At 48.3% G+C, this 14,671-nt stretch overlaps 1 protein-coding gene across 5 annotated transcripts in view; it reads right to left on the reverse strand.

Moving 5' to 3' along the window:
- Positions 1 to 9,168: 9,168 nt before the first annotated feature.
- The window catches only part of COL6A3 (collagen type VI alpha 3 chain), a 74,955-nt gene continuing 69,452 nt past the window's right edge, over positions 9,169 to 14,671 (reverse strand). For 4 of the 5 annotated variants that reach the window (XM_036319614.1, XM_036319613.1, XM_036319616.1 and 1 more), the window contains 2 exons: positions 10,708 to 10,872; positions 9,173 to 9,965 (listed from right to left, as the gene is read on the reverse strand). In XM_036319614.1, the coding sequence (XP_036175507.1) occupies positions 9,925 to 9,965; positions 10,708 to 10,872 (206 nt within the window). In that variant the 3' untranslated portion in view covers positions 9,173 to 9,924. Of the gene's footprint in view, positions 9,966 to 10,707; positions 10,873 to 14,671 lie in introns of all 5 variants that reach the window. The other variant, XM_036319612.1, reaches the window with a different exon arrangement.

A 14,671-nucleotide genomic window follows, 5' to 3' on the forward strand; every position in this document is an offset into this window, starting at 1 on the left:
TCTCCCTCCACATGGCCAGCACCTGGTCTAATCCCGCATCTTCTCTCATCGCAGTTGCATTTCCTAACCCCCGCCCCGTTTGCCTGGCCACACCAGTCATGCTGCCCTTTCGCCATTGTCCCAGACTCCACACAGCAGGCTCAGAAAAGCCTTGGACCCTGTGCTTCTCTCAGCCTGGAGTCTCCTCCCTTCAGGTCATCCCATGGCTGGTTTCCCTGGCCTTTTGGGTTTGAGGATCTGGTGAGCATATTAACCACCCAGGAGCTCATCAGATCCTCTCTGCCCCCCAAAGCGTCCTTGGTCATTGTGTGTTTGACACCCATCTCCCTTGCCACTGAGGTCCATGAGGGCAGGGAGTGTGCCCCGTTCACCCTGCAGACCAGCGCCTCATACCACACCGGGAGCAGGTGAGGTGCTCAACAGATGTTTGTTGGGTGAGTGACTGAAAAACTTAATGTGTTCCGGTCAAGGTTCTAGGTTACAAATGATCAAAATGACTCTGGTTAACAAGGACAGAATGTTATTTTATTGGAAGGATACTTAGTATCTTAGAGCAACAATGGGAAAACTAGAAAACCAGATTCAGTTCCAAAAATGGACAGGAACCAGGGAGCTGAGCAGCCAGAGCCACAGCCAAAATTCACACCACAGACACTATGGCTCTCTCTGCACCCTTGGACTGCTGGACATCAGGGGGGCCTTTACAAAAAGTTTGCTGAACTCCTCCCCCCCCCCGCCCCCCTAAATAGCTGATGGAGCGGTAGACCTACAGCAGGCCATGGCAGAGCTCAGAATATCTGCTCAGTCCATGAATCTCCATTTCTCCCCACCAGAGTAACGAGGAGTGTAGTGTCTATTATAGACTCCCCTCTCTCAGGATCTCAATCTCGTGTCTCTGCTTCAATTTTGTGGGTTCACGTCCAAAGGCTGGAAGGCAGTGCTGTCTGTGCTGTGCTCCTCAACCCACCTCAGAGTTCACCTGTGGCCACAGCGGAAGTTCCAGGTGTGCAACAGCTCTCTACCTCATGGGCCCATGTCTCCCTGCTTCTTGGCCTAAGGACCTTCTCTAGCAACAGCCTGGGCAGGGAGTCTGAAAGGGTGAGGACTTAACACCCCGGGAAACTCCCGCAAGAAGATCAAGTCCCTCTCCAGCTCAGATATTCTGAGCTCTGCCATGGTCTGCTGTAGGCCTACCGCTCCATCAGCTAGGGAGGGGGGCGGGGGGGGGGGGAGTTCAGCAAACTTTTTGTAAAGGACCCCTGATGTCCAGCAGTCCAAGGAGGTAGTCACACTACCTCCCATTCCACGGGTCCCCAGCAGGATGGGTTGGCCGCCACCACTGCTGCTCAACATTAATGATCTTCTGTTAGCTTCTCTCTGTCTTGCTTCTCAATTCCCTCTTTTGTGCTTCCCACATTTCTTCCTAAACAAACTATCTGCAACCAAAACTCAGTTGGCACCTGGTGTTAGGGAACCCACATGAAGGCTGGGTCAAAAATGACTGGGAACTCCTGGCACCAGAACCCTATCAGACACACTGGACTCATTTGAGTCTTTCAAAACAGAGATATTGTTTCTCAGGGATATACTAGTAGGCTCCACCAGCGTGTGTGTGTGTGTGTGTGTGTGTGTGTGTGTGTGTGTGTGTGTGTGTGTGGTGCTATTTCTGTTTCTAACATCTCCTGGAAAATGTGTGAACACTGCATTCAGCATTCCTCTGGAATGCAGACACGCACGGCTGCTGTCCTGTGCCAAAGCCGACGTCCCTTCCACTGGAGCACTTTTGCAACAGCGGCTTGAAGGTCTTCACAGACATCTCCAATGAAAGACAGGAAAACTGTACCTGTTGTCCAGGTTGAGTGTCACTTGGCAGGTGTTCCCACTATGCACAGAGGCCTTTTCTTTCTCGGATGTCGTTGGGCTCTAAGGACTGGATTTTAAAATACTCCTTCTTTGGAGTTTTACTTTTTGGCAATTTTATGCCTAGTATGTGGATCCCAGAATCAGGAATGACGTGGAAAGGGGTCCTTGAACTGGCTCCAGGCTGAGCCTCAGGACCTCTGAAACAGAGCCCAGCTCTGGAGTCCTGGTTCCCAACAAACAGGAAGAGCCCCAGGGCCCCCCTGGGGCTCAGAGCAGCTCACCACCAGCACTTTGTCTCCAAGGGAAGGTGGGAGGCACAGGCAGAGGCAAGCTCAGACCAGGGAACTAAAGTCAGAGAAGGAGCAGACCCTGGGGCAGACCCTGGGGCAGCCCCTGGACATGGCCCAGCGGCCTGGCACCACCAGCGGTGCCAGCGTCTCCGGAAGCTGCGCCCAGATGAGTGAACCAGAGAACCTGGCTCCTGAGGAGCAGCCAGGCTCAGCTGAAAAACCGACAGCAGGGAACTCTGAACTAATCCCTAAAAATGAGTCACTGTGGGGGAGGAAGTTTAAAACTGACCTTGAGGGATCAGGATATTGGCTTCCATCCACGTTCACTCTGACTTTTTATGTAGAAAGTTGTAAAGGGTGGTGGGGAGGGGAGGAGAGTAGAAGGCCCTATATTCACGAATCCAGCAAAGATGACAATGATAGGACTGAAATGTGCTAATGGTTGAGTCCTAACAGATGTCCCTATGACTTGACCCAAGCAGGCCGCCCTCTGCAAGCCCTACACATGAGCCAGGACATTGGCTTCTCCTTCAGATAAAGGCAAGGGGGCAAACTGGAAGGGGCAGGACAGAGGGACTCTCTGTCCCGAGAGGAACAGAAGGAGTTGGGTACATGCTGGGCAGGGTACCCTTTGTGCTGAGAAGAGACAGAGCCATAACTCACATCTGACTTCCAGGGAAACAGTCCGAGGGCCCTGGGAAATGTCAGTGAGGGTCCCGCAGGAGCTAACCCATGTTGGGAGCTCTGGGACAGCCTCTGGGTCATGGTGATTTGCCCAGATACAGCCTCCAGTAGGTCATAGATGGATGAACTGGACACTCTGACCCTCTGTTTCATCATCTGTGAAGCTAGAATCATGACCGCTACCAGACAGCACTGCCTGACATGGAGCGTGTGAGTCACCTAATGCATCTCCTGACACACAACCACTATTGGACAAAGGTGAAGTGTGTTACCTGAGGTCACACCGGCTGCTACAACAGCCCAAAACCTCAGGGTCTTACCCCAGGAGAAGTTGAATACTTGTTCACAAAATCCAAAACGGGTGTTCTTTACTGGCAAGCCACCCTCCACACCAGCCAGGCTGGGAGTTCTCTGAGTCTTCCCCAGAAAGAACCGGGTGGACACCGGGGCCAGGGGCATGCCAGTGTTCAAGAAGGATTCGGATTCCCTGGCGTGGTCTGGCAAAGGCAGTCTGAGAGTTTTCAGGGCAGAAGTCCACGTTTCGCTGAACACAGAGTCAGGACAGCTGATTCCGGGTTTGCTTTTAGTTTCTTTGTGGGAGTAAACGTGGAAAGCTGAACAGGACACAAAAATGATATCAGTTCTTGCGTATTTTGGATCAGAACATACCCAGAGCACACACTTCATTCCTCTGCTATTGCTCTGGTCTTGGCCGCTGCCACCTCTCACCTAAATTTCTGCCACTGCCTCATCGCGGTGTCATCGCCTTGCTGCTCTGGCATCTGGTGCACGCGCGGCAGCCAGGGATCCTTCCACACTCACAGAAGATCACGTCAGTCATCTGGAGCAAGCCGCTGAAGGATGGCTTGCCTACCCGGCCACCAACGACCCCTCTGGCCCCGCCCTCCATCTTTAGAGCTCCTCCTCCATTGGGGGCACACTCCTGCTCCCTGCTCTTAGGGTCCTGTCTGACCACAGCTCTCCCCTCAGCTCTCCGCTTGGCTGCCTCCCTCACTGTCTTCATGTGTTTCTCCAAAGTTGCCTTCTCAACAACAAGGATGGTCACGCTATCAAAATTTGATGGCCGCTGACCACAGCACTGTCAGCCTCACCTTCCCTGTCCCACAGCCATTGTCATCACCCAGAGCAACACGTCATTTGCTTCTTCATCACATTCCTTACCCTTCAGCTGCCTCCCACCATGAGAATGTAAGACCCTCTGGTTTACTCGCTAATTTACCCCAAAAGCCGAGTAGCACATACCATGTGCTCCGTATCTGTCAAGTGAATCAATATCACCAACTGTGTCTATTGAACAAACAGACCCACGTGGAAATGGGACCTTCATGTAAAATTGGAAATCTGGGGTAGCTGAACCCATTGGTCACTCCTCCAGTCCATTGTGTAACCAACACTGGGGTGAAAGCAGCTTTGTAAAGGTCTAGAAAGGGGAGTGAAAGCCCTGTAGCTGCCGGGGAAGCAGCGGCGGGCATGTCTTTGTGGCTGAGTGGGGTTCTGACAACAGCCACCTTCCTTCCAGCAGTCCCCTGCCCTGCACATCCTGGGTGAGCGTGTGAGGTGTGGCCACAGGTGGCACGTGTGCCCCAGAGCTCTCCTGAAGTCCAGGCTTCCTCTTGCTTGGGAGCTCCACCTGCTCACTGTGTAAGGCAATGGGAAAGGCGGACATGCTACAGCTCCTCTCTCCTAACATTCACACATGTATTGGAGTGGTCCTGTTCCCCCACCTCCCTCAGTTCCAGGAGGGCTGCATTTCCAGTGCCCAGACCTGTGTCTAGCACATTACATAGTCAACAAACATGCGGACAAAGGAATGAGTGAATGAATGAATATATGAGTGAATGAATGAGTGAACGAGTGGATGAATTAATGGTTAAGTACATTCCTACAACACAGACTAAAACACAATTTCAGTTTATAAGTACTGCAATTCGTATATGAAAATATTGTCACGTTTAAAATAACTGATAGAGGTAACATGTTTAGTTTTGGAAAAAAAATAAGTGTGGGAACATTTAAAGAACATTTAAATCACCTCACCAGAAATAGTCACAGCTTGAATTTTGTTGTATTTCCTTGTGGTATTTGTCTTTGCAAAAGAGAAACATTATTTGTGTGTGCATGTACATACATATGAATGAAATTATCATATTAAATATACAGATTTGTATTTTTTAACATTCTATCATAAACATTGACTGGTTATAGTAGTCTCTTGTTGTCCAGGATTTCCCTTTCCACAGTTTCAGTTATCTGTGGTCAACTGTGGTCCAAAAACATGAAATGGAAAATTTTAGAAATAAACAGTTCTTGAAGTTTGAAGTTGCACATGGTTCTGAGTACCTCACTTCATCTCATCATCATGTAGGCACTGTATCATCTCACATCTTCACAAGAAGAGTGCTTTCAGCACAATAAGATATTTTCAAAAAGAAAGACCACATTTACATAACATTTTTACAGTTCTATCTTACAGTCATTGTTGTAAATCTCTTACTGTGCCCAATTTATAAATTAAACTTTATCATAGGTATGCAGTAAAGGAAAAAAATTTAGTATATATAGGATTTGGTATTCTCCATGGTTTTAGGCATCTGCTGGGGATCTTGGAGTGTGTCTCTGTGGGTAGGGGACCACAGTAATTACATGAACCGTTTACCAACTTATGGGGTAAAGAATGGCTACCCATCTTTTTCTTTTGTTGGTGAAGCATGATGTATTTAAATATCCTCCTCTGGTTGGCCATTTTGATAATCTCTAATTCTCTTCGTCATTGCAAATAATGACAGATTAAATATCCTTGAACATAAATCTTCATACATCTCTGGTTATTTCTTTGAGATAAATTTCTACATGCGATGCACTGAGGAGAAAAGCTACGAAAACATTCAATGCTCTTTACACACATTGCCAGATGGGTTGTCAGAGATGTTTCACGTCATGAGTGGCAAGGGTTACAAGACATTCATTTGTCAAAATTTATCAAACAGTACACATAAGCAGATGCACTTTATTGTACGTAAAGCTAATTATTTTAATGGGGGGTGGTGAATAGATTTTATGTGAACTGGGCAGGAAGCAAGACGCCCACCGTGCTGCCATCTCCTGGGCTTTTGTTTTCCTGGTTGAAGCGCCCACGCCTGCCCATGGATGGCCTGGGCAGCTGTGAGGATGGAGGGATGGAGGGGATTTTAGGCAGCTGCTGTGGGGAAGAGGAGGAGGAGGAGATGTGAGCAGCTGTGGGGCTGAGACAGTTTGTTAAAGGGCATTTGTATGAAGTCAGTCCTTCCCTGCTGTCCCCTCAAGGACTCTTCAATAAGACACCCACTTCTCACTAATGTATGGTGAAGGCAGATTCACATGCACTATTGAGGTGCCTTGGGGATGCAGTTTTCCTTCTGGGAGAATTAGGGGCATGGAGTGCAGTGTTGAGCCCATCGATAGGGGATTGGGCCCCGGAGCTCTCTGATTATTAAGTGCCTGCACAAGGCTGGTTTTGGGTGCCTGCTGGGTCCTGTCTGCCCAGAGGTGATCCCCAAGGGCCCTTCTCCAAGCACACTGCACTGAGCACACACAGTCACCACGGCAATAGAAGAGAATCAGGACAAAGTCACAGCGACCTTCAGAGGGCAACACAGCATCTGTGAGGCGGCCACACTCTTCTCTCCCCTCCCGTGGGGAAGGCAGGGAACTCACTGCCAGTGGCAGCAGCAAGGGGCACTCAACTGGCCCTTCCTTGAAGACAAAACCCTCAGAGAAGCACTCCAAGTTGGGGGAGTGGTCACCACCACCACCAAGGCAGGGGCTGAGACCAGCTGACCGTGTGCCTGACCACTGGACCTGTGGGAGGAGCTCAGTGGTTGAATGGGAGACCAGTTGATGTGGCAAGGTCATGAGTTTCCTGTGGATTAAGTAACCCAAGAGGGTGGCTGGACTTGAGCCGACTTGATTACATTGTCCCCCAAGAAAGTGATCTACTGGATAAAGACACCCAGCACCAAAAGCCTGTGAGGAGGGATTCTCCCAACAGGGAGCTCCAAAGAGGGGAGGAGGAGGTTCACAAGCCAGATTGCCCAAGCGAGTCCCCACAGATGCTGCTAGGGGATCGATATATGCCTGAGAGAGGCAGCATGGGGCCCTGCTGCAGAAGGGAGCCCAGGGCAGGCAGGGTGAGAGAGCAGCACCCGCCAACAGAAGGTCAACCCCAGCTTTGCCCCAGGAGTCCAGTTAGGAGCTCCAGTGCAGCACTCTACCAGCCTGGAGGACACAGAGGCCTGCAGGAGAGAAGCACTGGCCTTCTCCACTCAAACCCCCTCCACGGCCACGAGTCCAGCCTGCGCTGCAGGCAGGGAAAAGGTTTTGTAGAATATTTAGGATTGAAGTTTGAAAATGAACAGGACCCCTCAAGGTCCAGTAGGGATGCTTTTAATAACCAGCATGACTGAGAAGTGACAGAATTCGGCTGAAGGGTCTTCACTGGAGCTGCTGTCAAGCTGTCAGCAGTGTGCCCACAAACCAGAGTCGGGAGCAGGTACTGGAAATGCAGAGACTCTGCTGGGGGTTGAATTGTGTCCCCCAATAAAAACATGAGCTGAAGTTCTAGCCCCTAGTACCTCAAGATGTAACCTTATTTGAAAATACATGGCAGATAGAATTAGTTAAGGTGAGGTCACACTGGAATAGGGTGGGTCCCTCATCCAATGTAAGAAGACGGCCTTGTAAAGGCAAAGACACAGGAAGAAGCCACGTGAAGACACAGGCAGAGATGGGAGGCTTGTGGTGGCAACCCAAGAAATTACCAAAAGGTAGGAAAAGGCAAGGAGAAGTTCCCCTACAGATTTTAGGGTAGCTCGGCCCTGCCAACACCTTGATTTTGGACTTCCAGCCTCCAGAACTGTGAGAGAGGAAATGTCTGTTGTTTGAAGCTACCCAGTTTGTAGTAGTTGGTTATGGAGCCCGAGCAAACAGATAGACTCTTTCCTGCTATGCCCCACCCCCCCCCACCCGCACCCCAGTGCACCAGGGACACTCCTTTCCCTAGCCCCTCTACAAGTGTGTCCTTGCTCCAATGAGATGGACTTGGGTGAGCCCGAGGGGAGGTGCACATGCACATTCAGGTGGAAGGGGCTGTTCCCATGGGGCTGGAGAATTTGGGTGGCTGTCGCTGAGAAGATCCCAGAACGCATGCTTCCCACCCAGGGCCAGTATCCATCTGAAGGGAATTCATGACCCCACTGGGCTCTTTGTCGGTCTCATGCTACAAAGGAGGCTCTTCGAAGGTTAGGAGGGTTGGCCTTATCTAGAGGACAGAAGTGGTCCAGGCCCTCCTGACTGTGGGAGCTTCTAAGGAGTCCCCAGAACTTTGCATTTCCCCTGAAACTGCCCTGATGTCCAACCAGGCCATCTCAGTCGCCATGGGATGCTGGTAAAATCAAATCCCTGATGTCATGGACTGTGGAGTCCTGAGTGCTCCCCCAGGTTCCTGCAATTTCCAACAGAGGTGTCCTCCTTCCACTGGTCAATGCGCTTTGGCCCTCTCCCACACGGACTGGGGCAGAGAGCTCCGCTTTCCACCAGTCCTGTGCAGGTGGGCTCACCTGGAGGGCACTGTGAGAACTTAGGAACCTGGGTGGCAATTGCAGGGAGTGGTGTCTGTGGTCCCCGGTCTTCTCTCCTGTCCCCAGCTCAACACACTCCTCCCAGCTCCCTTCTCAATAGAATAACTGACAGATTCACTCGGATCTCACATACAGCAGCTCTGCCCACACCCGGGTCCTGGGAGCTCTGTCTACCAGGGGAGACATGGTCTCAAACAAATCCCGTCTCCTTTCTCCTTGGAATGCAGTGACCACCTAACAATGCATTTGTTTGCTTCTTGTGTTATGTCTGAAGACAGGAGGAGACAAAGGTCTTTAAGGAAGAAATTGAAAGACATTCTGCTTTCTCTTTGAGACTCCAGAAAAGGGATGGGGTTCCCTGGGCCACCTACACATCATCTCTCAGCTACTCATAGAGGATAAAAAGGGGAGCAAACCAACCGAAGGAGGCCAAGGCTCTGGGGCCCCACCAGAAGTTAGAGGAGAGCATGAAAGCCAGCCTGATTCTTAAGACCAGAAAGACTGCAGGAGTCCTAAGCCAGGAATGTGGTCCAGGTGGTCGCAGGGTGCTGGAGCCCTGGGCCGGACCCAGCTGGTCTCCTACACTGTCTCAGAGAGCTCTCTAGCCCCCTCCACTGGAAACAGAAGGGTGGTACTCAGGACCACCAGCCTGGCCTCGGGTGATTCTAGAAACAAGACAGCGAATAACACCAAACCCAAGACACTTTCCATATACTTTATTAAAAAGTTTCTTTGTATAAATTTCCTAAAAACTTTAAAATTAAAATTAGACCCCACCCACCCCTGCACCAAAAAATAAACAAAAAAAACACAACATTAGAGGAATGCCAAAAATATTCTCTATTATGACTTTCTTTTCACTCTTTAATGAAGGCATTGGTCCCTTAGCAGTGCACAGAGATTAAGAGATTCTGCTTCCTTCCAACCAGATGGTTTGTTAGAGGCTTTAGAAAAAGAAAGTTCTCTTGGACTCTAATCCAGGATTTGGGGAGAAAAATGGAAACATTGGGTAGTTGTTTATTCGCCAGAACAGGCTATCCATCTAAAGTCATGCTTAACTGGGAGGGGAAGAGACGAACCAAGCGGAAGGATAGAGAGTAGCTGTGAAGTTGGGGGCTGTTTTCTAGACCTTATGTCTGCCTGGAACAGGCAGAACATGAAACTGCAGAGGGGATTTGAATGTTTAGACATGTTCACATAGACACCAGCAGTGGCTATTACACACGTTCAAAGTATACGTGGTCACTGCCTGGGGACCAGAGCGTGGGCCCACAGGCACACTAGCACCATGTTGATAGGTCGTGCGGCAGACGGCTCCCCAAGTTCGAGTGTAAATCAAAGCATGAAATGGTACGGTGCCAGGGAATCAATACCCGGAGCTTCTATGAAGACGGCTTGGACATGGCTGGCTCCTTCTTCTTCAAGAGGTACGTGTCCCTGGTCGGCCATGCTTAGGTCCCGATCACAGCCATGACTTTGGGGTTGACAAGCCCTGAGCATCGACAGAGGGGGCGGGCAGACAGAGAGGAGGAAAAGCCATATTACTGACATGAAATGATCTCACAGCCCCTGGTTTTCATCACCCATCGCTCACTGTCCTGCTCAGCCTTCCCTGGCTGCCCAGGGCTTCTAGGCCTGGGGGTGGGGGCTCTCCTTCAAGCCAAGCCTTCTCTTGCCTGCACCCCTGGCCAAGTCTTCATGCAAACTGAACACCCACCCCTGCCACCTTCGTAACATGGGCCCAGGCTCTGGGTGAAGATGGCCTGTTTTATTACCAATCGAATCACCCATCGTAATGGTGATTTCGGGTGGCCCCAAGATCAATATTGCTTAGAGGAAGCACAATTACTTAAAGATGAGTAGATGGGATTAGTTATCGTTGGTGTTATCTACAATTGTTCGTTGTACTATTTCCCTAATAATCATGTTTATTACAATATTTTATGAATAACAGGGACTTCATAATATTTCCAGTAGTGTGGAGTAATTGGCCATGTGTTTCTTCATTGACAAAAATACGAGGATATGAGGAAGTATTTAAGAAATATTAATCATTCAGAAAGTTCCTTTCATGTGCTTTATTTGAATATCTCCCTCATCTAAAAATACAATCTATTTTTTGCTTTATATCCACCATAATTACTGCAATTCAAATATCTTTAATAAAGGTGAATTACTGCCCTGGGTCTCTTATCTTATTTAGAACACCACAAACACAGAAGGAAGTCACTTACCAGGAGAGCAAACCTTCTCGCATTCTTCCTGTGAATCGAATCTGTTCTCGTTTCCACCGCACCCTCTATACCAGAACCTCCCACAGGTCTTGGTCTGCGCGTTGTGGTACCATTTCAACACAAAATTTCTGCACGTTCCTTCTTCTTTGGGCAGCTTACAGATATCTTTAACAACGAGAGGAGAAAACACATCATTAGAGCCCGTGGGTGACTATCCCCAGTGCCAGGGGCTGAAGGTCTCATCACAAGGCTGCTGGAGGGAGAAAGAGAAGAGTGAGGGGGAAACTCCCCACAGCTCCCCAAGCTTCAGTTTCCCCTCTGTCAAATGAGCTTTGTAAACACTCAGAGCTTCGTAAGCAACAAATACAATTGTACCGGCTAAAGGGGTCAATGAACTGCACTCGAAATCCCAATGTCAGCTCTCCTTCATTACTGGATAATTTAAGGCAGTGGTTCTCAACCTTGACTGCACATTAGAATCACCTGGGAATCTTTTTAAAATCCCGATTTCTGGGCCTCCTCCTCCGGAAATTCTGTTTCTTTGTTATGGGGTGAGGCCACAACATTAGTAACAAAGAAACAGAATTTCCTGAGGATGAGGCCCAGAAATCAGGATTTTAAAAAGATTCCCAGGTGATTCTAATGTGCAGCCAAGGTTGAGAACCACTGACTTAAGGTAAAATGAGCTGTTTCCCTTTCCAACCCCTGGGTCAGCCACTCTCCAATTCCCTCACCGCTGAATCCTCAGAGAAGAGCCCAAGTTTTCCAACCTTGGAGTGTTCCACTCCCTGGCAAAATAACAACTAATACTGTCAGAATATAATTCAAAAATAAGGCTGTCCATTTCACTACAAGCCAACTAGATTGAAAATAAAAATTAAAGTGAAAAACTTATGAGTGTCTGTATGTACGTACATGAGTGTCTGTGTGTGTATGTATGTGTCTGTCTGTGTGTGTATGTATGCGTGTGTGCATGTGTGTATGTGTGTGTGTGCCTGTAGCCCAGTGCCTTTGTGACCGGCCAAATTAAACAAGTAAGGAAAAAGATGTGTTGACACTGATGTAAAATTCACAACAGCAAAAACGCCGCAGAGCCAAGCGGCTCTGAAGGCAGGGGCATTCTTTGTCCAGTTAAGGAAGCTGATTTTGAGTGCACACGCCTGATGCGGCCCAGCTGCCCGCTGAAGCCGCGCTCGCAGAGCCTGGGAGGACCTCCCGCTCACACTCGGGAAAACGTCTGTTTACAGACTTCCTGGCAAACTGCAGGTCCCTGCTGGGAAAGAGAGGCACTAATGTCAACTGTTATCTGAGAGTCTGGAAAACGTAAACCTTTCCACAAAGATCCCTGGCGTGGACGGTGCCACATGTTTCCGTGAGTGGCGAACTGCCTGACTCACCAGCCCTCCCCACGCAGGGCTTTTACCCACAGCTGCGTGGGCCGCCCCCAGCAGAGGTGGTCAGCATGCACGGTCCTGACAGATATTAAGAAAGAAAAATGGAGCCTTAGGGAGAGACCCAAAGCTGGGTCTACTACATGATGGACCAGACTCCAAGGTACACAGGACTGAGGCTCAGAATCCCGTGAGGATCAGTCCCACGAGGCCCCGATCTGAAGCAAACCCGGGAACTTGTGTCTTCACGCTGGTGGGAATCACTTGGTGGGAAGCCCACCATATGAGATGGTGAAGGGACATTCAGGTCCTGGGTTTGACCATTATGGCTCATCAGAACGCAGGACAGAGGTTTAGATTCATCCAAACAGACTCCCGGGAGCCTTGACAGCCACACAAGCCGCAATTTCAAAAATTCTTTTCTCTATCACAGGGAGAGAGGAGACCTAAGGGACAAATGTCTGGATTGAAAACACCCTCTTATTTTTGAATCTGTGTCTCAGTCTTTTAAAAAAAAAAAAAGAAAGAAAGAAAGAAAGAAAGAAAGAAAGAAAGAAAGAAAGAAAGAAAGAAAGAAAAATGAAAATGACCAGCCCAGCCAGACTCTTGTTTAAAGATTGTGCTGTTTATATTAACTAAACACTGTTTATATATTCTTGGCTCTTCTAGACCACACATAAGAGAGCCAAAAACATCCCCCAAATTGCTGCGTAGTTTACACCCAGTCATTTTCTCTCACTGAAGCACAGAATTTGCTAGAAATTTTACATTTCACATACTCTTTAAGGAGTAAACTTATCAATGGGTGAGAAACAATATACACAGATGTCGGTGACTCTGACATTATCAGCCCATCTGTCCTGACCCGTGTCTTTGGGGGATTTCTATAAGCTCTTTGTGGCGTCTCTCAGCTCAAGCAGCTTGTGGGGAAGCCTCATGGAGGTCCCTCGGGAGTGGAGCTGGAGTGGCTAGGAGCTCAGGTGCCCAGTGCAGGGGACACAGGCTTCCCCAGGTCCCTTGTTGCAGGACTCAGAAAACTGCTTATGATCAGAAATCAAAGGGTTGAAACTTAAGTTTTCTTCTCCAACCCATCCTCAATTCCACATTCCTACTTCCACTATTTTCCATTTGAGTTGAAAATCATAACATTAAAAGTTTTTATAAAATCTGCCCTGAACTCCTGAATCATTCCCATACATTTACATCCAGAGGAGACAATTTCTTGTTTTTCAATCCATTTTTCCATTAGAAAGACTTGAGGAGCTTGAAAAACGTGGCTGTCCCTAACACCGACCAATTTCTAAACTTGTTTTCAAAGGCAAACTATTCTAAACTTTTTTTCAGTCCTCTAAGTAGTTCATTTATTTCCCTTATGATACATATATGTGCATAACAGTTTCACAGTTCCTGTACTGACTCAGTTACCTTCTTTCTTATAATGACTGAGGCTACATGTCATTATGGATTGTGGCTATATGAATCGATGATAGATAGATGATGGAGAGAGAGCAAGAGAGAGAGGAACAATGTAGATGTATACATGTAAATGTAAATAGAGATACAGATTATAGATATAGACACATATCCACGGACATAGGGAAAGTCCATTGATGGAATAATGTATTCTAGCAACAGAGAAGGTTTTAACTAGAAAAAAATTAAAGAATCAAGAAGCCTCTACTCCCAAGTATGGAGTCAGAAACCACCCAATTTTATTTGAACACAGAAGAGACAGGGTGCAGACCCTACAGAAATGGTAAAATGGAGAAACAAATAGCACCTTAAAAACTTACAGTGGAAAGAGTAAAATGAGGAATCCTAGTAGATAACTGAAAAAATGATGTGCTGTTGCTGCTGACGATGCAAAACATATGGAGAAAGCACAGCTGCTTTCAAGTCCAGCACGGGACTGAGCAGCTGGGCCCCAGCAAATGCCCTTTATCATAGTCAGGTACAGAAATAAACACCAGAAAGAGCTATGCCTTCCTCCTCCTGACTGTGGCCAACACACTGAAAAATAATGAACTGTCCCCACTTTTAGGAAAACCTTGTGCTCTGGGGCCTATAAAACATGGAATTTGGACTTTGGATATTAGTAGCAACATCTTTTAGGAGAACACTCGAAAGCAAAGCATGTCGACTATGTCAGTCATCGGTTCCTCGAGGGTGAATGACTAGAGCTCGTGCTCTGCTCAGCGAGGGATTACAGGTCTGAGAGAGTCCCACTGGCCAGGAAAAGAAGCAAGGAACAGTGGCCAGTCCAGGAACATGCCCAGCTGGTCCCTGGTTAAACGTCAAACGTGCACTCACTTGTCTCGGGCACACAGAGAGTGGTATGAGAGACCGAGCCAGGTATGTGCTTAGGAAATTGGGACCAGAACACAAATCCTATGGGACATTTCCAAACCCGTCTGCCATGGGTCCTCATCTGTATGTCTTGTGTCTCTCTGAGCAGTTTGTTCTTGTTGTTGGTCCTCACCCAAGGATATTTTTCCATTGATTTTTAGGGAGAGTTGATTTTTACAAAAGAGAGGGAAAGATAGAGAGAAACATCGATGTGAGGGAAACACATC

Source organism: Myotis myotis, unplaced genomic scaffold (genome assembly GCF_014108235.1).
Source record: "Myotis myotis isolate mMyoMyo1 unplaced genomic scaffold, mMyoMyo1.p scaffold_m19_p_8, whole genome shotgun sequence".
In the NCBI taxonomy this organism is placed as follows: Eukaryota; Metazoa; Chordata; class Mammalia; order Chiroptera; family Vespertilionidae; genus Myotis; species Myotis myotis.